At 40.2% G+C, this 21812-nt stretch overlaps 4 protein-coding genes across 5 annotated transcripts in view; 1 reads left to right on the forward strand and 3 right to left on the reverse strand.

Annotated features, from left to right (window-relative positions):
* Positions 1-2329: 2329 nt before the first annotated feature.
* Positions 2330-5130, reverse strand: fam8a1a (family with sequence similarity 8 member A1a). Of its 2 annotated transcripts, XM_028398912.1 has the most exons (6): positions 4612-5130; positions 4245-4365; positions 3966-4089; positions 3531-3578; positions 3233-3372; positions 2330-3148 (listed from the first exon to the last, which is right to left on the reverse strand). In XM_028398912.1, exons 1-6 carry the CDS (start codon positions 5009-5011, stop codon positions 3004-3006), a joined length of 978 nt encoding a protein of 325 aa, XP_028254713.1. In that variant the 5' UTR covers positions 5012-5130; the 3' UTR covers positions 2330-3003. The 2 variants fall into 2 exon arrangements, with proteins under 2 accessions (XP_028254713.1, XP_028254722.1); XM_028398921.1 differs by lacking the exon at positions 3531-3578.
* Positions 5131-14189: 9059 nt separating this feature from the next.
* On the reverse strand, positions 14190-15410 carry fabp4a (fatty acid binding protein 4a). The gene is made up of 4 exons (XM_028430373.1): positions 15272-15410; positions 14954-15129; positions 14756-14857; positions 14190-14474 (listed from the first exon to the last, which is right to left on the reverse strand). Exons 1-4 carry the CDS (start codon positions 15342-15344, stop codon positions 14421-14423), a joined length of 405 nt encoding a protein of 134 aa, XP_028286174.1. The 5' UTR covers positions 15345-15410; the 3' UTR covers positions 14190-14420.
* Positions 15411-16240: 830 nt separating this feature from the next.
* Positions 16241-18156, reverse strand: mrpl53 (mitochondrial ribosomal protein L53). The gene is made up of 3 exons (XM_028399865.1): positions 18042-18156; positions 17271-17383; positions 16241-16431 (listed from the first exon to the last, which is right to left on the reverse strand). The coding sequence occupies exons 1-3, from the start codon at positions 18134-18136 to the stop codon at positions 16316-16318; spliced, it is 324 nt and encodes a 107-aa protein (XP_028255666.1). The 5' UTR covers positions 18137-18156; the 3' UTR covers positions 16241-16315.
* A 1821-nt stretch (positions 18157-19977) lies between these two features.
* pag1 (phosphoprotein membrane anchor with glycosphingolipid microdomains 1) overlaps positions 19978-21812 on the forward strand; it is a 36726-nt gene continuing 34891 nt past the window's right edge. Inside the window, exon 1 of the mRNA XM_028399507.1 lies at positions 19978-20228. The gene's annotated coding sequence lies outside the window, so the exon portion shown is untranslated. The remainder of the gene's footprint in view (positions 20229-21812) is intronic.

The following is a 21812-nucleotide window of genomic DNA, read 5'->3' on the forward strand; positions in this document are numbered from 1 at the left end:
GAGATTATACAACAGAAAGCTAATTTTCTCATTGCCTCAAAGCCATTTAAGAAGTCTAATCCTCCTTTTTTTCCAAAAAGTCATATCTAGTAGCTCATATCTAAGATACATTTATAATTTAGATAGAGCATTTACATATGTTCTAAATAGAAGCCACTGCTGCCATGGCAGAAAAAAAAATGAAATTAACAGACTAGAGCTGCAGTAAAAAGTCTTGAATGGTAGCTGTGATTTGTCTTTTGTTTCATTTGTGTGCATGTTGGAGTGAGAAAGTTGGCAAGAGACTGGTGATGATTACTAATTCATAAGGATTAATGGTTGCTATTTAAAAACTACCATTCTGAGGAGAACGAACGTTGTGTCTTCCTATTGGGACCATAAGACAAAATATGCCCCTGGCTAATCTTACATGAACACGGCTCATAAAAATTAATCTCTGCAGCAGTTTGGCAATGGAAATAAAAAAAATAAAATAAAGAGTGGGACTGAAGTTATTCATTATTTCATTCCTGTTTCTGAATAGCAACTTGCTTGTTATGTATCTCACACCTTTAAATGTGTTTCAGTTTTTCTTACTGCTCTAGATCCAGTTAATCAAGAACCAGTCATATAATTGAAATGTGCAGACTCACTGGATACTGTCTGACTTGCTTGGGTCAAAGTTTTGGCTCTTCTGCAGGCTGAGATTTAAGTTTAAGGTATTTTTCTTGACAAAAGATGACAGGTTAGCTTTCTTATCTCTTGATATCTTTTGATCTTTGCACAGAGTGGTTAACCTGCATGCAACTAAAGCCCAGCCCTGAAGTGTGTGTACGGTCATCATGTCCCAGCACAAGTCAGATGCTTGTATAGGAAAAGCTCAGATTAACTCTCAGACTTGTCTGGTTCTTGGGCTCGATCAGCTATGACCAGCTGGTTCTAGCTCCAGGCTTTATCCAGTACCATGGCACAGTGTCATCACTGTTGATGGATGAGGTCTATCAATACAGAACAGAAAAAAGGACTGTAATCTGGTTTCATCATTATCAAACTTTACATCACATTCAAACAGTTTTAACAACAAAAAATTATATGAGTGTTTTGACTTTGAAGCAGCTTATATATATATATATATATATATATATATATATATATATATATATATATATATATATATATATATATATATATATATATATATATATATATATATATATATATATATATATATATATATATATCCATAAATACTTAATACCTAATGTAGATGAAGGTTTGAAAAGTACCCAAGTATTGTACCAAATGTACCGCACACATTCTTGCATAAAATGTTTCTCTGTTTCTTAATTCAGTCTTGCAACAGGCTGAATGGCATAATCATCATCCCTGTGTGACAAAATGCAGACTATATTTACACTGGTACACTGTTGTCAACAAGCCACATCATTCTGTCTGTATCCAAGTCAAGTGTTGCCCTATGCAGCTGGCAGCATAATGATTTCTCTTGCACTGATATTTTTTTTTCTACAGAAGAATTTCTTTTTTTTTTGCAAGTGTCAGCAACCCAGGAGCTAGCTGCAGATGTCAGCAGAGGAAAGCAAATTCTATCTGTGGATTAAAAGTTTGTCACCACTGTGAAAGTGACAGTTGCTCGGGGTTTGTTTGACATGTACCTGACCAGACACAGGAACCGTGACAAGCACACAGACAAAAATGTAGGTATACAGCATGAAACACTATCTGCAAATCAGCATAGTTTTTGTTGTGCATCCAAGTTATGGTCAGGTATGAAGGTAAAAGTTGTGCATTTATAAAATTCCTGCAAAGATTGTGTGCAAAAACCTTTGAAAAAAAAAAAAAAAAAAAACATGCCAGCATCTAGTATCTATTTCTGTCTACTGTATCTAGGTGTCAGTCTGTTCTGATCTGTGCTGCCCCCATGTGGCGAACACAATACAATACTTTTCACGGTTTTTGTCACTTAGCTGTAAACTGGTCTGAGCAGTGCTTCAGTTAAGAGTGACCTTTGTGGTAAAGAAAGACCAAACATTACATGGCCTAACAGAGGAAAAAAAATTTAAAAAAATGAATCTGTTTCATCCTATATTTTTTCAATACATCATGTTAGCTGCATGAGTCAAAGAAAATTGATTTCTAAATTGATTTTTGAATGTCTTCTGCCATGAGTACAAGAAAGGATCAAAAACAGCTAATAATAATAAATGAACCAAGTCCAATGACTAAAATTAATTAAATATGTGGTGGATTCGAATAAATGGTACCACTAAGCCAGCAGCGTATGGTAATAAATCATCAATAATATTTAATACCAAGAGATTTACACTGTGCATTAGTAGAAATCTGACAACAGCAGAGGCATTTAATGTTCAGCTGAGACAACCAGTGCTTCTTTATTGCCTAACAGTCACCCTGAGTCACAATAATTGAAGAGACGCAAAATATAAGGAGGGAATTTGAGAAATTTTCCATATACCACAACAATAATTAATCATAGGCACAAAGCATGGTTACATAAAGCCTGTCATTAAATTGTCTCCAGTGTAAGTGCATGAGAATTCACAACAAAACAACCAACAAAACAAGAAAATGCTATAGTTTTTAAATCAGCATACAGCCCCTGTATGAGATTATTCTGGATTCAGTTTGAAGAAATAAAATGTAAGTAATTATCTTAAGGTCTTTTCTGGTGCGAGGAAGGACAGTTACCAAATTCAATCAAGGAGCTTTCACAAAAATAAATAAATAATAAGTATTATTTAACTGAATATTATGACCCATGTTAAAATTCACATCATATGACAGCACCATTTTCAGCTTCACATACATCAATACTTTAAAAATGTCCTCACAGCTTATTATTTTATTAAGTGGCAACAATTAAAAAGATGATTCCAAGTCCACAGACCCAAGCCTGCATCTGCACACATCTCATTTTAAAGTGCAAGTCCAGAAAATCACAGACCCTCTTCAATTTGATTTGAATGACATTTTACAGACGCTCAGCTATCTGCCCCCTCTGTGCTGCACAACTATGGTCCCAGCCACGATGTCATACACAGCCCTGTTGTGCTGGAAGAAGAGGACGGTGATGAAGATGGGAAAGAGAAAGGCGATGGAGAAGTTCTTGTTCAACGCTCGTACTGCAGAGCTGTGAAAATTAAGATGAAACCAACATGAATCCCATCAAAGGGGATTTGATTATTATTTTTTAAAAACATTCTTAAGGACTCACGCTGAGAGGGAAACGTTAGACGCTGGAACCACAAGAACACGGTTGGGTCGCACCAAAGTGGACGTATCGCACGTCACCACCCGCAAGCCAAACAGGAACTTCCCTGGAGTAGCACCGCCTGCACCCCAAATACAGATTGCCTGAGCAGAAACACAAACATCAGACAAACGATCACTGAATAAGATTTTTATGTTTTAAAAGTTTCCTGACCATGCTAATAAAATACAGTATTAGAAACACATATAGATGTTGCTACTTATGTCGCATGACAATAAACAGGAATTAATTTGGAGGAAACCTGCCAGATGTCGTTAGTCTGAGCAGTAATCCCAGTGCTGGTCCACACCTGGGAAAAACAAGCCACTGACGCTGAGTCCAACAAGAGACGTGATGCATGACTTCATATCAGGCAATTGTGCATGCAACGTTGCATCAGTGTCCTCTGTGGAAAACAGTGTTGTGTTGTAAAGAACTCTTGCCTGCTCTCATTAAAAAGAGTTCATGGAAGTGAGGCTACTCCTGCTGAATGCTGTGAGTACTCAGATGTCTTTACCTGGCATTGTGTTTAAATCAGTGATAATATTTAGTGGTGAGAAGATATTTCAGTTTTCTGGAAAGGATGCAGTGGGGTAAACGACACCCAGGTGGACATTCTAAGTTTTTCCCCAAGCCCCACTTGACACATACCTTTTCAACATGTAAACTGTGCATATATATTTAAAACAGGACCCACCTCATAGACACACACCAGCACCCTGTAGACCAGAGCTACAGCCATCATCTTCTGCAGGTCCTCCATGGATGTGTTCTCATCTATCTCCTCCACAATAAAGTTGGTAATAAATCTGGCAATGTCCCTTTAAACAGGAAAAAGAGTGTGTTTGTGTAAGTATGGATTTGTGGATTGGTGACATCACTTGGCACTGATGATAAACTTTTAGCTGGGCCTGAGATAATTGATCAATTTATTTTAAAGCCACAGGCTGTCAAACAGATTGATTGCTTTACCCACTTCATACCACTCAGATGCATGATCCACAGCACGATGGTGGCCTTCACACAAAACAGGATGATAAAGTCCACTAACTCTGCCAGGAACCTCAGCAGAGGAGAGGGGATGGTGAACTCCTGTCCTGTGAAGAAAATGAAGCGTTTCTCATTACAATACTGAAAAATGTGCCCAAAGGTTAACAGAGGACTGAGGGAGACCTCGGAATGACTAAGCATATAAGCTTGTTTCCACAAGGACATTTACTTAAGCCTGCTTCCCACCACACTCATGACCTAGTTTATACATAATGAACCTCACACATTACTGCAAGCTAGAGACATTTTACAGTTTTCTATTAAATAGGCCACGCTATCAATCTGAGCCTCACCTGCCCGAGGCGGATTCTGCTGCTGGGCTGGCCGGGCATCAGGAGCCAGGAGCGGGGTCGTGGACGAGCTCTGCTCGGTCTGGCCGCCACCCAAATGAGGAAAGGATGCCGGGGAAGTGAATGGATAAGGGTAGTTGTACCAGTTTCTTGTGTCAAAAACTTGTTGCCCATTGATTGAAGTCGAGGCAGGTGCAGCCGGTGTCTGAGCTGTTGTCGGAGGAAAACTACACGGGGGCGGAAAAGGGAGAGCTGTCAGAGCCAGCCAGCTCTGCCAGCTGGCATACCCCCAGTAATACTGCCACATCCACTGCTGCAACTTTGCGCAATACTCCGTTGTTGCAGTGCTTTGCAGCGAATGTGTGTCAGTTTCAAGATTATCACGGCTTTTGTCTTCCGTCATATTCGCAAATATATCCAAACAACTTCACCAATTTATTGAGAAAAGCTTCTAAACACCTTCCGGCCGTCAGGTAATCCCTTCAATGCGCCTTTCATTAGCGGTGTCTGCTGCAGCACAGCGCTAGCTGCGTCTGTTTGTAAATACAGGGATTTCCGGGTTCGATCAACTTCATAAATAACTTTTCTAAATGGCGCCATTGTATGATATTTATTTTATGTAGCTAAATTAAAATTAAGTCATAGTTATATGACATTTTCATTTGTGGTGCAGATATCAGAAAAACGTGATCATGTTGTTAAAATGTTGAGTAAACCCCCCTTTCCTGTCAATAATGGTATGAGCCAGTTTAAAGGAATATTCCCCTTTCAATTCTAATTTGGCAGGGACAAAATACTCCTTGTAGTTCTACAAACTAGGGTACTATGTCTCACAAATGACCTTAGTTTTAAAAATTCTGCTTGTGTTGACCTCCTTATGTTGTATGCTATCTTAAACACAGTAGTTTGCATGTTTAATGGTACATTATGTATTAGTGCTATTTAATGTTACTGTACTTTGCAGGCTGCTGATGGAGGACAGAGGTGTCCATTATTGCAATAAAAAAATGGTAATTCGATGTGTATAGTTTCTAATAACAATAACTTCTTCTTTATCTTGGGCCTAACATGAACCTCTCAGCTTGCACCTCAAGAGGGAAGCAGAGCCCTGTTGATCCAAATTTGTATCAAAAACAGAATGTTTAAATATAATATAAAACAATAATTAATAAATATTTTTGTGTACAGTGTTTAAATTTATTCATGTTGCATTTGTTACAGTGTCAGCTTTATGTTAGGAAAGGTATTATGAGCATATTAATTACACAGTGATTCTCCATTTTACTCAGAATGTTTGATCTTTTTTTATTTTTTTATTTTTTTTTTTTTAGGGGGGGGTCTTTTAAGTGTGATCATACTCAGACCATATGTAGGAATCCCAAACATCTAGGGTTGGGACACATCGGTAGCCTGTTATAGAGGTCACTTGGGTCAAACACTCAAAACTCAGTGGCCATTCAGCTGATGAAATTCTATGTTTTGCCCTTCTCTTGATGTCCATCCTTCCTTATCATCCCAGTTCCCTTACTGTCCAACCTCCATGCTTACTTGTCTCTTTCTTTGTCTTCCCCATTTCTCATTTTACTCCCCCCTCCTCTCTGATTAAAAGGAGAGAATGAGTAGGGGGGTTGGGGGGGGGGGATTGTATTTGCTGACTGGGCTGGCCTGACTGTTTGGGATAGGTGTTAGGTCTGCCAGTTCTAAATGATTGTGCCGGGCCTAGTGAATGGAGCCAGTGAGGCGGACGCCAATCCGACCCCAATGAAAGTTATCCCAGTCGACAGAGGCCATACGATGACTGTGCCCAAAAGTAATCGGGTCCAAATAAAAGCTGTGTCCGGCAAACGCTGACCCCCATAGAAACCCAACAACCTGGTGGGATTACTGCTGTGGAGGTGTGTGTGTCTGTTTGGGTGAGCGTACGCTGGAAGAGAGGTGAATGAATAGGGGTGACTTGGTTACTGTCATCACTGCTTAGGCTTCTTTTAATGTTTGAAAAAAAAGACATCTACAATACATCTAATCTACTAAAATCAATATTGGACAAACATCATGACGAGATGTTTGTCCAATATTGATTAAAGCTATCTTGTGTAAACACTAAGCATGTGCCTCAGTGTTTCACTCAGCATGTAAAATACCATGTCGGCTCAACACAAATGTTATGTAATACATATGTCCTTTTTTGAGTCACAGCAGCAATTTTTTCATCTGCAAGAGTTTCATGATATTTGCGTGCTTAGGAAAATATGTTGTTTTCTGCATTACTATGTCCATTGGAGAAATGCACCACAGACTGTGAGTCATACAAACAGCAGAGAAATGCATTTACTCACCTAAAAAGTTTTCACAGTTCACAGAGTTCCTGTGAAAAATGTTGCTGTGTCTATACAGGATGTGCGCCATGGTCCTAGACATACACTAAAGGTACAAGGTCACGCAATAACCTCAATTGCTCTAAAACATGTTTTCTAAAGTGATTTTTCTGTGTATTTGGTTTTATTGCCTGGTTCAGATAATGGATGGATGGATGTCTGCAGATTGTCTAGATTCAGTTTTTTTTCTTTTTGCATCCCCTGATGATAGCCTCTGCATGTGGGATGTCTAAAATGAAATATTAAGGTAATTTTAAAAATGTACAAATAATTATATTGTCTAAATGATCCAGTACTTCTTTCTATTTTTAGTGTTTATGGTGAATTACTTTGACCACAGTATACTTCCCTGTCTCCAGACTTACATGAATAGTATCGAACCATGAGCAAGAAATCAATAAAGGATATCTCCAGAAATGTCAGACATTTTGATTAACACATTTATCCTGAATTCAGCCACAGAATATGTAAAACTCCAGCATATCACTTCTCTTAGCCAACAGATGTGCAGCCCTTTACAAAAAAAAAAAGCAGCGACCCTCTGATCCTCAAATGTATCATTCAGATAAGAGTGTCAGAGAGCCCACTGGGGGAAAAATTCCTCTACTGCTATAATGTGGGAACTGAAGATTGAAGTTTGTGCAGACTGCTGGTACTGGAATGTTGCTTTGTATGCACTGGTTTAGGTTCTTACTACACACAGAGGTCAGCACACAGTGATTTAGCCCACTCAGAATGTGTCCACTGGGTCGCAGGTTAAAGAAATGAACAAAGCATTCAACAGTCGCCCAGAGAATGTGGAGAAAGGGGTCAGTCATGTCCTGTTGAGAGAGCCATCATGTGACCTATGTATAAATTAGTGAGACACAGTTATGGCATTTCATTTTCATAGTTTGAGATTGTTCTTCTCTTAGACAAGATTTATTTGGCACAGAGCATTATGCTTTTTTTTAAACACATGACTAATAAATTTCAACAGAGTTCAAACATCAAGAGTGGAACAGGAACAAGCATTGCTGAGGCAGCAGAGGGAAGTTCACTAAGAAAGAAAAAATCCCTGCTTTGTCTTTTATGTTACAGTGAGAACCAATTAAAGGAATTATGTCTGCTTCCCTGGAGCCCTGACAGGAACACCCAAGGGCAGGACTACTCTCCCAAAAGCCTCAACTTTTTACCCCCCCCAACCTAATTCTCTTTATTTCCTGCACCTTTCACATCTCTGCTCAGATTCACCTTTCCCCTGCCGTTAGCGTGAGGAGGTGAGAGGTTTGCTCGTTGTACCAACACTCCTCTTCCTTTCCCAGTCTTCTGCTGTTGTCAAAGTTCAACCTCAGATTATTTCATATTTAAATCCCTTTCATATTAATGATGGATTCGATTTCTTTGCAGTATGAAAGGTCACTGCCCCAGCTTGTAGTTCACCATTTTAATCAGCCCTGATTCCAGCAGCAGCAGACAGCTGTTGTCTATCTTCCCAGCACCAAACACAGTCAGCTGGTGAGCATGCGGCAGCATTCATCACCTCACAGTAGACAGTAGTAAGAGACAAATGTAGTGTTTTACAATTATACAACTTTTACTGAAGAATCACATTTATTTGTTTTGTTTTGTGAGACCACAACATGTCACAGCTTCGTGTTGTGGCTGTAATTAGTGACTGGTCAGGAACGTCCAGCATTAAGCAAGAACCCGATTGGTAGAAATGTGCTCATCAGCTCTCGCAACAACTCAAAAATGACAAATTGTTAAACTTTAAAAGCAGAGAGAAATGTGTCTCACTGTAACCTTCATCCTCACTCTGATTTCAGGGCAGTGGGGTCAGGTTCCTGACTTTCAGTCACATGCTCCATTTCTCTCCCTTCTCCTTTTTCCTCATCAAAGACAAAGAGCTAACATAGGCTGCTTGTTTGTTTAATGTGCAGCTGTGCATTGCAGGGAAGGCAGTGCATTTCTTTCCTGGTGACTTTCACACGGGCAGCTGTGGACCTCAGAATAATGGGTCCACACAACCCTGTCCAAGTTGCTTCATACTGTGTGTTTTATGGTTGTGCTGATACAGTAGACTGACGTGTCCATCAGTTGTACAAAAACAAAAAACGAAACCTCTTTTTTTGATGCTTTGTTGTGGTTGACTGGATCTAACCTGAAGGGTTAAAACAGGGGTTTGCCGTTTGGGCTTATTCTGTTGAAAGGCCTGTTTACAAGCCACTTGGAGAAAAGGTCAGCCTGTGACTAATGGCTTCCGTTTTCCTCCCGCCTATCAGAGTCTACGGTTATCTCTCCAGTGCATTGTGGGGAAGTGCCTGTTGCCTACAGCACAAAAGTGTCCATAAGGCCAACTTTCCTGATGGTCATTGTTTTTTTTTAAATAAAAGTTTCCTCAAAGAAAGTCCAAACTATCTGAAGTAGTACTGATGCTCTGTCTGTAGATAAGGGCTCACATTTTTACCAAGGACACGAACATTCATACATCAAATTTTCAACATTCTCTACCTTTTTCCTTGATAAACTGAACTATTGAAACCTGGGCAGACAAACAGCATAGTCTGACCTTTAAAATATCAACACCATTCAGACCACCTGCGGCAGAAGGTCAGAGGGTCTGTGAGCATACTTATGGCAACAAAGCATTATTTATCTATTTCTCTGTCTTTTTAGATTGCCCAAAATCTCTTACATTTGAACTAATGTCAACAGTGCAACTGTATTGTCTGGCACAAGCCTTTTTTTCCTAGTAGAAAAGTACAAGAGTACAAATTTCAGATCTCTGCTGTGACTCTGCTGCCACCGTGAAATAATGTAACATTCTGTCATTTGCCGCTTGCACTGATAACCTGATTTGATAACCATTCTCTGATCTCAGTGGATTATATTTGTTGTTTTTGTTTTTGTTTTATTTTTACACTGTTTACTCTCACAGGTTTTGCCTTTAATGCACACATCTTTTGGTTTCACTGTTCTTATTGTGTGTTAATTTCGTTGTTTGAAGTCAGTTTTCCCTTAACAGAAGTTCCGCTCAAGCTCTTCATGCTGTGGCTATAAAATAAACTTCTCTGCATGCTGCAAAGAGTTCTTTCTGTGAATGGAGCACAAAGAGTGCTTGATGTGAACAAACAGAGCCTATTCTACAGTGGTACTTCCCATCTGGATTAACACACACACATGTTCAGAACGCACACACACTTATTTCAAAGATCATCCCATTCCTTACTTTCCCACTCTATCGCCATCACCCCCTCCAGATTACAGATCACATGTCCTGTCACACAGTAGTTGCAGGAAGAGAAGGAGGAGGAGGAAGAGGAGGAAGAGGAGGAGGAGGAGGAGTGGACAAAGCAAACATGGTGACAACTGGTGGCATGTTCTGAGCAGAAACCACCAACACTTCCCTTACTTGTTTCATTGACCTGCAATTACTTCTTCATCTGTTCTTTGACAGATAGAGGAGGAAGGAGAACATTAAAGTAATCACGCTTGTATAATAAAAACCATACATCAGGATACGTTGGAGCGGTCTCTGGGGGAGGCCATTGTGTAGGCTCAGTTTGCATAGTCTGACTTTAAAGATTTTCCACCATCCTTCCTTTGAGCTATACAATCACTCACAGGGGCCTCATTCTAGGTGTTGGACTTTGACAGGAACTCCTGGTGGGATGACATGAAAAACAGTGACTGTTTGTGGTGCTCTGAAAGACAAAAATGTATTTCCTCCTATACAGGACAGAGGCCTCTGGAAGTTACTGCCTATACCTTTTATTAGCTTTAGATTGAAAGATTCAAAGCAAAAATAAGCAGTCAAAACAAATAAGGTACAAACAACAAGATCTACACAGTAAAAATGTACAGACTGAGTGCAAAGACAGCAGCAGTGTACAATGTGAAGATTTATGTAAACATCAGCATTTATTACGGTATATACATATTATTTAAAGCTGAAGCAATTGGATTCTCCATCTGTCTTGATAATAAATTGAGTAAAAGGCTGATGCTCAGGGTTGAGCTAGCTAGACAATTAGCTTTAAGCAAAACTTTACAGGAAACCATAAAAAAACCTGGCACATCTAAAGACTATGGACCATATTGTAATTGGATATTCCCATGTATATACAGCAAGTCCTGCTAATAGGACACAAATCACCGTAATCCAGATGTTTACACAGCAGTGTCAGTGTCACTGAGCTCTTTTGGTGCAATATTAGACCAGCCAGCCTTTGAGTGACCAGACAAGACACTGCTTGCATAACATTCAGACACTTGTTGATGAAATCAGAGTTTGCTTTTCAGTATAACTGGATTGGAAGGTTCACTGGAAAGAAATGTTGTTGCATGGCAACCAGTCTCCCCTACAGCTCTGCGGGGGCCTCAGCAGACATAGTTCTGCTGTTTGGTTGCCCTGGAGACAGATTTTGAACCTGCATAGATTTCATATAGGTCCCGTTCAAAGCTGGCTGGAGACATACCTCACAGAATCTCTCCTTGGACAGCAGGTGGAGGTCGCCCCTGAGGCCATCCCCACCCTCTTGCAGAAGCCTGGAATGGGACTGGGATTTGGCTTGGTTTTCCCAAGTTGTTCTGAGGCAGTGAAGTCACAACTCATCTTTACACTTTCAGCTGTGAATAATAAAATGTTGCTTTTGGAGTTTACAGCCAAGTGTGTGTCATAGTTAAGAAAAAAGGATAAAAAAAATCTTTCCCAAGAGTTAAAAGCTGAGCAGAAACACTTGGAAATATGTCCTTCTATCTTCCTACTGACAAGAAAATAATACATTATTTGTTGAAATCCCACTTATCATTTCTTCAGATGTTAAAATAAACAGGAACTATTGTGTCTCTGATGCACTTCTCTTTGCTTTGCAGATTAAATAGTTGTGACTAACATGTTACATGTCCAGACTACACATCATTCTTGCACTTTACATCCCTGGAATTTAAAAAAAAAGAGTGAAAGTCAGCAAATAAATTATCCTTATTGGGTAAAAAATAGTTTGCATGTTTGGTATGATTGCAACACATGTAAAGATATTTTGGCAGTTCATGATGAAAAGTAATAACACTTATACATGTTGCAATGTTGCCTGAGAGTTAAAGGTCATACATCATGCATCTGTAGCCCTGTCGATAAACCTGATAGGTGTTTGTGTCTGACAGAGTTTAAGTTAAGGACAGGCAGAGGAAGGGTGTGAACGCCACAACTCAAGTGGAGCTTTCCAGATGTTATGCAAAGGATGGGATTTCCTTCTTATAAAGTCCAAAATGATCTCACCAAACAGCCGCCCTGTCAACAAGATATGGCCATGGAAAAACACAAACACATACAAGCAGCATTACTGTGTGAGCCTGTTTTCTGATGTTCTGACTTAAATGCTGCACTGAATATAACAACTCCAGTATTTCTCTCATGTGGTGTCTTTGTGTTTGTTGCTTCCTTCCCTGCCAGCTCAGTGGGGTCCTCACTATCTTTCTCCTTCCTGACCAGTTTCCTAATTGCACTGAAACCGCTCCGCTGATGTAAGCTGTACCTCTGTTAACTGTGGGCAGCGGAGAAAGATCAGGACCTTTTCTCTCCATTGGAATACCTCCCTTTCTATCCTGTTTGGCTGGAGTATTATTTCAGGTGGTGGGAGGGAGTCTCAGGCTCATGTACATGTTCATGTTATTTATGCAGTAAATATATGACTAATGTAATTTCCACGGCTCACTTCCTAAATTACATGTTAGGATAATTAAGAAAAGCTGCAGACTGTGGACTCAAGAGGTCTTAGATGAAACAGGGAGGTGGAGATCTTCCCTGTTCCCTGCAGTTATCTAAATAAAGTGATGCTGATGGCCCGTGGTTTCCAGGCAATGCACCTGTAAGTCAATCCACAGCAGATGTGACCTGTTCTCTCTCACTGTGTTATCAGGCTTTTTTGATTATGTGCACAGGGCCCTTTCAACTGCATTCACACACAGAGAAGATAACTCTGATTGAGCTACTGTGAAAAGTCTATAAGTACAAAGTACATACATACTCAAGGAGCATTTTGAATCTTACTGTAGTGCACAGTGAAGTGTAGGCTATCGATTGGTTCGGTGATTGAGGTGTAGGGCATACATAACACTGTAGATACAATATTTTGATGCTTTGGTTGGCCCAAAGTTACCTCCCATCTACCTTGTGGTAAAAGAAACCAGAGCTACATCATGCAGGTGAAGAAGAAGAACCTGAACAGTGTTTCAGGGGCCCCTGGAGGCCTTTAGCGCAGTTTCTGAGATTCAAGGAGGATCATTACAAAGCTAAGTTTGTGGGATCAGGTCAGGTAAATGTATTTTTATTAACTGACTTAGTCTAATCTGGTGCGGCTATGTTCGACGACCTCTGTGGGGGAGAAATGTCTTTAAAAACATGGGCAGCGACACACTAACTCTTCGATGTTGACCCTTGCTAGCTGTGATGTTGTCATTCACTTGGCATCTCCCCAGAAGTTGAAATACTGTACGTCCTCGACTCGCTGCCAGATCTATTGTCCTGGTTGAAGGGAACACGAGTGTTGGCCCAGAGTTCCACCTGGTTCAGCTGTTTTGGACATTAGGTCCAATCAGTGCTATCGTCTCCCTTTCCTGTCATGGGAAAGTGGCCGTCGCCTCTCGAACAATCTCCCCAACACACACACACAAAAACACACATACACGCTTGACCAGTGGCCAAAGGGTGGGGACGTCTGTAGGGACGACCCATAATGCCTTTAGCCTGCGTACAGCTGCCAGTACATGTGCAATGGGAAATGTTCAACGTCCTAAAAAGGAAGAGGGGATACATTTCCCTACTGACCTCCCTGCATGATGTTCCCAATACTTCTAAAATGAGTTCACATTCCTCAAAGAGCCCCCTGCCAACACTCATCATATATCATCAGGATGTCTGTGTGGTTTGTTTCTTAACCTTTATGTATGTTTGGATCGTTTTGTCTTCTGATAAAAATATAAAACATGCTGTACGAGCCAAAGAAAGTAGGAAAAGCCAGCACATGTGGAATAAGTACACAAACATAAGGGTCAGGAAATCAGCTTCCCAGATTAGGTGGTATGTTCCCCCATTAGTGCACTTTTTTTTGTAAGACATTCCTCAGCATGCCCGAATGCTTTCAAGAATGTCATAATTGAATCTGCCCGTTAAACCTTTAGTAGCCAGCATTAATAATATTCAGAAAAATCCCAGAGGCACCGTGTTGACAAATTTTCATTCATTTTTATTTAAATCACCACAACAATTCCAAATGAAACCAAATGTGTCATGTTGGAGAACAAAGGCACAGAAATCGGATTTTTTGGCAGCACAGTGAGGATAAAGAAGAAAAAAAGGAGAAAGAGCAGAACACTCCATTACTTCAGTTTGGCATAACGCTCATTGAACTGAGCCTGTCATCCAGAAACGCATCCAACGAGTAGGCTGATGGATCATGCCTCCTTCACGTACGTCCGCACCGCCACCACGTCTCCCATTATGCATTTCTGTGTAGAGAGACAGAGATTAGAATATAGCTGCAGATGAATTATTGCACACTGTAACACTGTAATATGTAAATGACATGATTTTTATTATTGATGTTTAATACTTCATAGTGTTTTGGTTCTGTTATTTTATTATGTCTTCTATCATAAAGTTTTGACTGTGTTTTTGTTGTTAGCTGCAAATCTTTTCATAAACATAAGGGTGAATGTAATTTAAAGAGAGTAAGTTAGAGTAATTTAACATCTACCAACTGCTTCTATTTCAAAATAAAAGTCCTTACCGCTATCATCTTCCCATCTGTGATCTCTCTCTCAATATTCGTCTCTTTGCCATCCCAGCTCTGTTTCTGCACAAGTTTTCCATTCTCCATCGTCACCACGGTCTGAAGGGGGCAGAAAACAGACAAGAGCTGTGATGAATCCAGCAAAGACAAGATTGAGAAGGCTGTAATTTACTGTTTTTATTCTCTGTTTCTAACCCTTGTCTTCCTGTCATCTGCAGTCGTCTCCTCAAATGGCTCGTTGAGCTTAAACTTGATTTCGGTGGTTTTGAAGGTGCTCTGAGACTTCAGGCATATAGTCCCCTGATCGTCCATGGTCACAATTAAATTGGGCTTGGTCCGGTTTCCCACCTGCCGGGTTGCAAATCCAACACCTGCATAGAGTTAGCATCAAAATGCAGCAAATATTAGCACAAATTAAATGAGTTTAAATAGTTCTCTCAAAGTGACCTCACAATGTTACTTAAGTTAGCTTAATTTGAAACTAGCTTAAAGCAACACACATAAGTATCTTACCAATTGCCTTCATGTAGTCATCAAAATTCTCACTGGAAATCATCTTCCATGTCCCAACAAACTGGTCAACCATCTTGCAGGCTTTGATTTGATATCCTTCAACAACAGACTGGATGCGGCTCTCTGTCTCTTCCACTGTGAGAACTCCGTCTGAGCGCTTTTAAAGGGACACTCCGCGCAACAACAGCCAATCACAGCATGCGACGTCACACTGGAAGCCCGCCTCTGCTGGACCCCCCCACTCAATGGCAGCATGATGGATTTGGTCAAAGAGAGGGTTTATTTTTATTGCCAGAAATCATTATGACAAATGTGTACATATTGTGAACTAGATGGGTCTTTCCTGCTTTGTCTTCCATGGGAAATCCTTCATTATTCAAAGTATCACCAAAAAGTAATCCTTAAAGTATAAATACATTGTAAAAGTTACACTGACCTATGACTTACATATTAAACAATGGCATCATTACATCATTATTGATGAAGAGTCAGTGTTGAAAGCAACACGGTGAAGCTAGTTTGAACTAGTTTTACTTAAAAGGAACACCAAATGTATGCAAATGACTATAGATTATTAATGAAAAAATAAAAAAGAAAGCACTCTTAACCACTGGTTAGCATTTAATACTATGAGAAGTTTTAACACTAAGTAAAAGTTTATCTATGACTTATATAAGTCATAAGTATAAGTAAAAGTTTTTTTTTTGATGGGGCCACATTAAAATCTCTGTGCCAGATTACATTTCAGCCTGTTGTATCAAAGGTTGGAGCTTGCATAATGTACTCTCAAGCACTGGAAGGCTCTCTTTTATCAGGAAAAAGTCACATTATGCAAGGACACACTATGACCCGTTCCTGATCACAGCACATTTCTTGTTTTGTGTGGAGAAGGTAAGCGTAGCTGATGTTAAAATGATTCCTCCTTATTACAAGAATGTGTAGTTCTCCTGCTGACAACATAACACATAATACATATATATGAAATACCTTTATTGTACATGATAAATACAAATAAATTTAATACATTTGATGAGTGTATAATCATTATTTCAATCCAGCTTTTGCCTGTGGGTCCTTGGCTATGCAGCGGGCCTGAAATGCACTCAGCATCTCACCGCTGGTCAAGTTTGCACCCTTCATCAGCAGCCTCTCTCCATCCGCTGTGGTAAAGAAACACAAGGACACAATGAGGTGACTCATATCATCACAATGTTTAAGGAGTACATGAAGCAAAAGTTGAGTCTGTGCAAAAGTCAGCGAACACAATGGGATTCATCAGAGCACTGCTGGCTGACCTGTGGGAGGCATTTTTACATTTGGGAAATCTGTGACTCACTGTGTGTGAGTGATAACTATTGTGTGATACAATACAGCACTGAGTTCTAAAACTAGGTCAGATGGTCCTTAGTTGTACATGGAGGATGTTGTGCTGCATGTACACAGCTCTTTCAGTGCAAAAGGAAAGTGTCGCATGGACCAGAAAAAAAACCTCTATTTACATTTATACATCAGGGGATTGTTTTTCTAGACATAACCTAAAACAAAATAATTAATAACAGGTCAAATAAATAGCCCTGAATCCTGAATTCTAATGAACCATAAAGCTAGACAAATGCTACATGGTGTGTGCCTTTCAGCCACATCAAATTCAAACAGACACAGGCTGCATTTTACTATAACTTATTAACCCAAAAACAGTAAAAACATATTCATGTCATGTGAATTTCTGCATTGAGTGCATCTCGTTGTTTCTAATTGATATTACAAATATATGCATATACATGTGTGTATATGCAATACATGTAGTATTAAAATCAGTGCAAAAGTAGTCTCCTGTGGCACAGACAATGTTGTACCGTATGTTTCTTGAACTGAAACTATCTTGAGTCCGGATATGAAAGCAGGTAAACATCTTGTGGGAAATAAGAAATACTCCAACCTTTATGACTAGTGATGACAGCCTCTCCAATACATTTGAAAAGGATTAGATCATACTTACTATACATAATATCCACTAGAGGCTCAGACTTGTCGTGCTTCACCACAGGTATCACTTCACAGTTCATGTTGGATGCTCGGGCCTTCTCTGAGCCCACCATGGCCAGAAACTCCCTGTGTGGGTGAAGACAAAGGGAAAGCAAGCTTAGTACAATACAGAAGTGATGGAAAATAATATGCATTAGGCATGATGATGCTATGTGGGGTATTTACATTCTATTTTATTGCTGAACTACTTAATTCAGAAACACAGCAAGAAAATGTAACTTGAACCGTTCAGTGTGATGCTTAACACCATCATAGCAGGAATCAAACTGAAAGTTTAATCTGTGCTTACACATACCTTCATCATTCTCACTTTAACCAGACTTATACAAACACATATAGAACTTTCAAATAAAACTACTTATATCAACGAACTTGCCACGTGTTTACGTTTTAGACCCACTATTAAAGACGGTTACGCCCACGTTAAATATATGCAGGTGAACATACGTAGGGTACTGACGTACGTAACCTGGTTGTGTTGAGCAGAGGAAAGGCCTACTGTTATTTTAATATGATATCTAAACTCTTCATAAGCACAGTGCCTTCATAATTAGATACTAGTTAATTTCCAAATAACCCCAGCTAAAAGACAGAACAGCTCCTCCAGTGTCGTCTTCTGTTGAAAACACTCGCTATCAGTCGTCAAATTACGACTTTTAACCGCAGTCTAGTTACACAAAACGACTCTCCGACAAAACAGCAGCAATAAGCGCACAGTTCTTACCGTGTGGACCGGACGTTGGACTCAAAGGGACAAAACTGCACCGTTATTTTTTTCACAGTCTTCAGCAGCACCGCAGCTTTCCTGGAGGCCGCCATGTTTTCTGTCTCAATGACCCCTAACCTCCACGGAGAGTGACGCAGCTCAACTGCGTCACTAGAGGGCGCCAGAGGATAAAGAACTCAGCAGCGTTGGGCTGAAGTGAAAGGGCAGTGCAATTTATTGATTACAGCATTATGATAATCATTGATGATCAGTGACCCATGTTATATAATTACAATTATTAATATTTACTAGTAATTTCTGATACCTCTGTAGGTGTGATGATAGATGATAGATTCATGACAACAACATAACACATAGGTGTACATGTAGGTCATTTTAAAATGCAGAGTTGCAGATGGCAGCATCTTGTTCACAATGGCATGACAAGGCTCATTAAAGCAAAGTCAGAGGGAAAGTGACTGTGTCACCTTCCTGTGAAAATGTCACAGAGCAGAATTAGAGGACAAGCGGAGGGGATGGGGGAGTCTGTCAGGAACTAAGTCAATAAAGGAGGTGCTGCTCTCCAAATAGACAATCAAACAGGCACATCTCATAATCAAATAGACAAGGAGGATGGGAAACAGTCGCTGCTTCCTGCATTCAGCAGATGAAAGAGGTCAAAAGGCCTGTCAGTGTGACAGAATGCATTTAAATTTTGATTGCATTTGCACTTGAGTCAAATTTAATTATAGCATGAAATAAGTAAGCATCTGTGAATACTGGATGAGTTTGCAGCATTCAATCAAAACAATTGAGGAAGTTAAGGTTGTTAAATTGAATTTTAACAGCAGAGAACGCATGAGTTCAGCATTTTTATTAATAAATTAATTTCTTTCAGATATTTCCTTCTTGATTTAAAAAAGAACTAACACTGCACCGCACGAACCCATTTTAGACTTTACTATGACACTTCTGTGACCTCTGCTCACTGTTTATAGACACACTGTTTTCCAATGTGTTATCAGATCGGTAGAGCTTTGTACAATTTATCCTAAAGTTAACACGCCTCAAGTCTCTTTCCTGAATGGTCGGCTAGCCTGTGACAGTTCAACAGTGGAGGCATGGGGCTCTAAATTTAGACGTAAGGCTAGCATTTCCTACACACACACCCCGCACACACATGCTTAGTGAGTAGTTGTATTTACAGCAATAAGAAAGTGGGGAAAAGGGTGCTCAGAAACAATGAATACTCATGGGGGGGAGAGGGTGGGGTTGACCTCAAAAGAAAAAAAAGTTATTGTCTAATGCAGGACTTCATATTTCAAGGTAACAATAATAAGTTATGAAATGGTCATATGAGGAAGCACTGGTGTTTACTGCTCGTGTCCTCTTTCAAAGTGCTACTTTAGGGCCTGTCACTGCTGTTTCTGCACAGATAAATACACAAACACAGGGTCACATCCACATTCAACCCTATGAATACAGACCATAAAATCCAGAGATAATGAAACAACTGCAACAGCATGTGTGTGAGTGAACGCCCAAAGAGGGTTCTCATGGAAATACCAGCAAATCCACCTCAGGAGAAAAAAGGTGTTCCCAGAGTACATGCGGAAGTGGCACTGGTATTCATGACACTCTTTATTCCAGAGCTCCTAGAAATATAAAGGGTGTTTACTGCATCACTGACAAACTTAAAAAAAGAAATAAAATACATGGAAATACACATGAAACTCATAAAATCTGTAAAAGAAAAGAAAAAAGTGGAAACTTCAGCAGCAGCAGCAGGGTGTTGTAGTAAATTCTACTCTATACAAAAATATATTTTTTTCTGTGTTTCACTGAGACAGTCAGCTCCTACTTTTCTGACTACATTTCCCATGAAGCTTTGCGCAGCCGCTCTTACGACCCTCCCCCTGATACCAGCAGCGTCCTGGCTGGCTGGCTGGAGGAGCACAGAGCGGAGCGGACTGAAGTGAGAGTCTCCGTGTCTCATGTCCTGAAATGCGCGCAGACTGAACAACGGGTCTCATCGCTGCCTGTTGTACAAAGTACACATCACGCTCCGCTGTTTTTTTTTTAATGCAGCGCCGGAATGTTTTAATCGGAGGATAAACTGCTCACTGCAACACACAGACACACACGCAACCACTTTCTGTTAAAGCTGACCCTGAATGCTGATTTTTGGACAGTTTTCTTTCTCCGGTGAGTGCTCAGTTTGTGGATCTATATAAAAGTTGTGCTGTTTATTTGTCGGTCTCATTGTGAGGCTGTGTGTGTGTGTGTCTGGAGGGCATCACGGGGAAACTTCACTGACAGGCAGAGTTGTTACTGCGGCAGCCTCAGTGCAGTGAAACCAAATTTGAAACGCGGTGACAGCCGAGCAGAGACCGGGACTTGTTGCTAACTATAGAACATGTTGTTGTTTCCTGTTAATATTAAACAGTGCAAAGCATCTGTATTAATGTTTAAACCGGCTCATTGAGGCTATTGCTCTTTGCAGTTTTATTGGCTTTTATTGCAGATTTTATTGTTTATAATAGAACCAGACTCACTGAATTCTTTGGGAGATGCCCATAACAATATGTTGGATGATATATTGTGTTTGTATACATGTTACAGGCTGTATATAAAGATGGGTGAACCATCTGTGACATGCAGGTTTTTCCAAAGAACAGACCAATAAACCTGCAGGTTTGTGGATATTAACTCACTTTTAGAGCCAGCCTTAAGTGGTCACCTGGGGAGGTGCAGTTTTTGTCTTCTTTGGCTTTGCTTTTCTGCCTGAGAGTTTGACACTTGACACTTATTTCTGGAATTGAAAGATGTATTTGCAGCACAAGAAGTCTAAGGTGTCCCTGAATTCAGAAGAGAATTGTGGCCCTGGTAGATTCTTCCTGTGCTGAGATTCAATAGATTTCACTAACATAGCAAACAGATACTCAGGTGTGATACATGTTCTGCTCCATGTGCTGCAGACAGTTCTGTCTATGTTGGCACACATCATCCAACATATACTGATGTTAGTTGGATGTTGCTTAGCCCTTGGGTCATCCTCAGACTTATTTTTGTTGACCAGCCTTCCCCACACAAGTGTGACCTTCCTCCTGTCTTCATAGCTTACAGCATGCACGCATGAACAAACACACATACTGTATGTGCATATATGATGCAGATGGCACACACACACACACACACACACACACACACACACACAGTTCTACAACAATCTCCCTCTGTAAATGGGAATTTTCTGTCTGCTCACCTGCCGAATAAATAAACACTCCTTTCACACTCCGTCAGCTCTTCCCCAGTTCTGTCTCACCCCCCTTCACTTTTCTCTGTGTGTCTCTCTCTCTTTCACACACACACATAGGCAAACAGAGCCAAATGCCAGCAGCCCCCCCCTCTCTGTCAGCCTGTGTGGATGCTGTTGAATATGTTGGCAGACCATCCACCCCGCAGCAGTCTGGCTTTCACAGAAGCTGACATTCACTTCAGCAAACACAATTTGCACTTTGTTTTAGCTTCCTTTTGCATTCACTGCACTTCCCTGTGTTGCTGCTAAACATTCATGTGTTATTTTTTCCCCTAACAGCATCTTTTCACAGGAACAGGGTGGACTTCACACCTGTATGACAGAATCCTAAATGTGCACCCATGCTTAATTTGATCTTGTTTAGACTTTGCATAGCAGCAACAATGGCTTCATTTCAGAATGTATGCTAACACATGAATCTCTTCTATCATTATGTTATTATGCTGACAGCCTTTTGCTGTGCATATGTT

The sequence above is a fragment of the Parambassis ranga genome, chromosome 2, assembly GCF_900634625.1.
Source record: "Parambassis ranga chromosome 2, fParRan2.1, whole genome shotgun sequence".
NCBI classification, from domain to species: Eukaryota; Metazoa; Chordata; class Actinopteri; family Ambassidae; genus Parambassis; species Parambassis ranga.

Excerpts from the sequence above, each read along its gene's own strand:
- fabp4a (XM_028430373.1), bottom strand. The coding sequence starts at position 15,344 with ATGGTTGACCAGTTTGTTGGGACATGGAAGATGATTTCCAGTGAGAAT. Across the intron at positions 14,858-14,953 it reads CAGATGACAGGAAGACAAGG|ACCGTGGTGACGATGGAGAA; the intron begins GTTAGAAACAGA and ends TGCCCCCTTCAG. Across the intron at positions 14,475-14,755 it reads CAGATGGGAAGATGATAGCG|AAATGCATAATGGGAGACGT; the intron begins GTAAGGACTTTT and ends CTCTCTACACAG.
- fam8a1a (XM_028398912.1), bottom strand. The coding sequence starts at position 5,011 with ATGACGGAAGACAAAAGCCGTGATAATCTTGAAACTGACACACATTCG. Across the intron at positions 4,366-4,611 it reads GCAGAATCCGCCTCGGGCAG|GACAGGAGTTCACCATCCCC; the intron begins GTGAGGCTCAGA and ends TTTTCTTCACAG. Across the intron at positions 3,149-3,232 it reads TCTAACGTTTCCCTCTCAGC|CTCTGCAGTACGAGCGTTGA; the intron begins GTGAGTCCTTAA and ends TAATTTTCACAG.
- mrpl53 (XM_028399865.1), bottom strand. The coding sequence starts at position 18,136 with ATGGCGGCCTCCAGGAAAGCTGCGGTGCTGCTGAAGACTGTGAAAAAA. Across the intron at positions 17,384-18,041 it reads TCCAACGTCCGGTCCACACG|GGAGTTTCTGGCCATGGTGG; the intron begins GTAAGAACTGTG and ends TCACCCACACAG. Across the intron at positions 16,432-17,270 it reads TCTAGTGGATATTATGTATA|CGGATGGAGAGAGGCTGCTG; the intron begins GTAAGTATGATC and ends TCTTTACCACAG.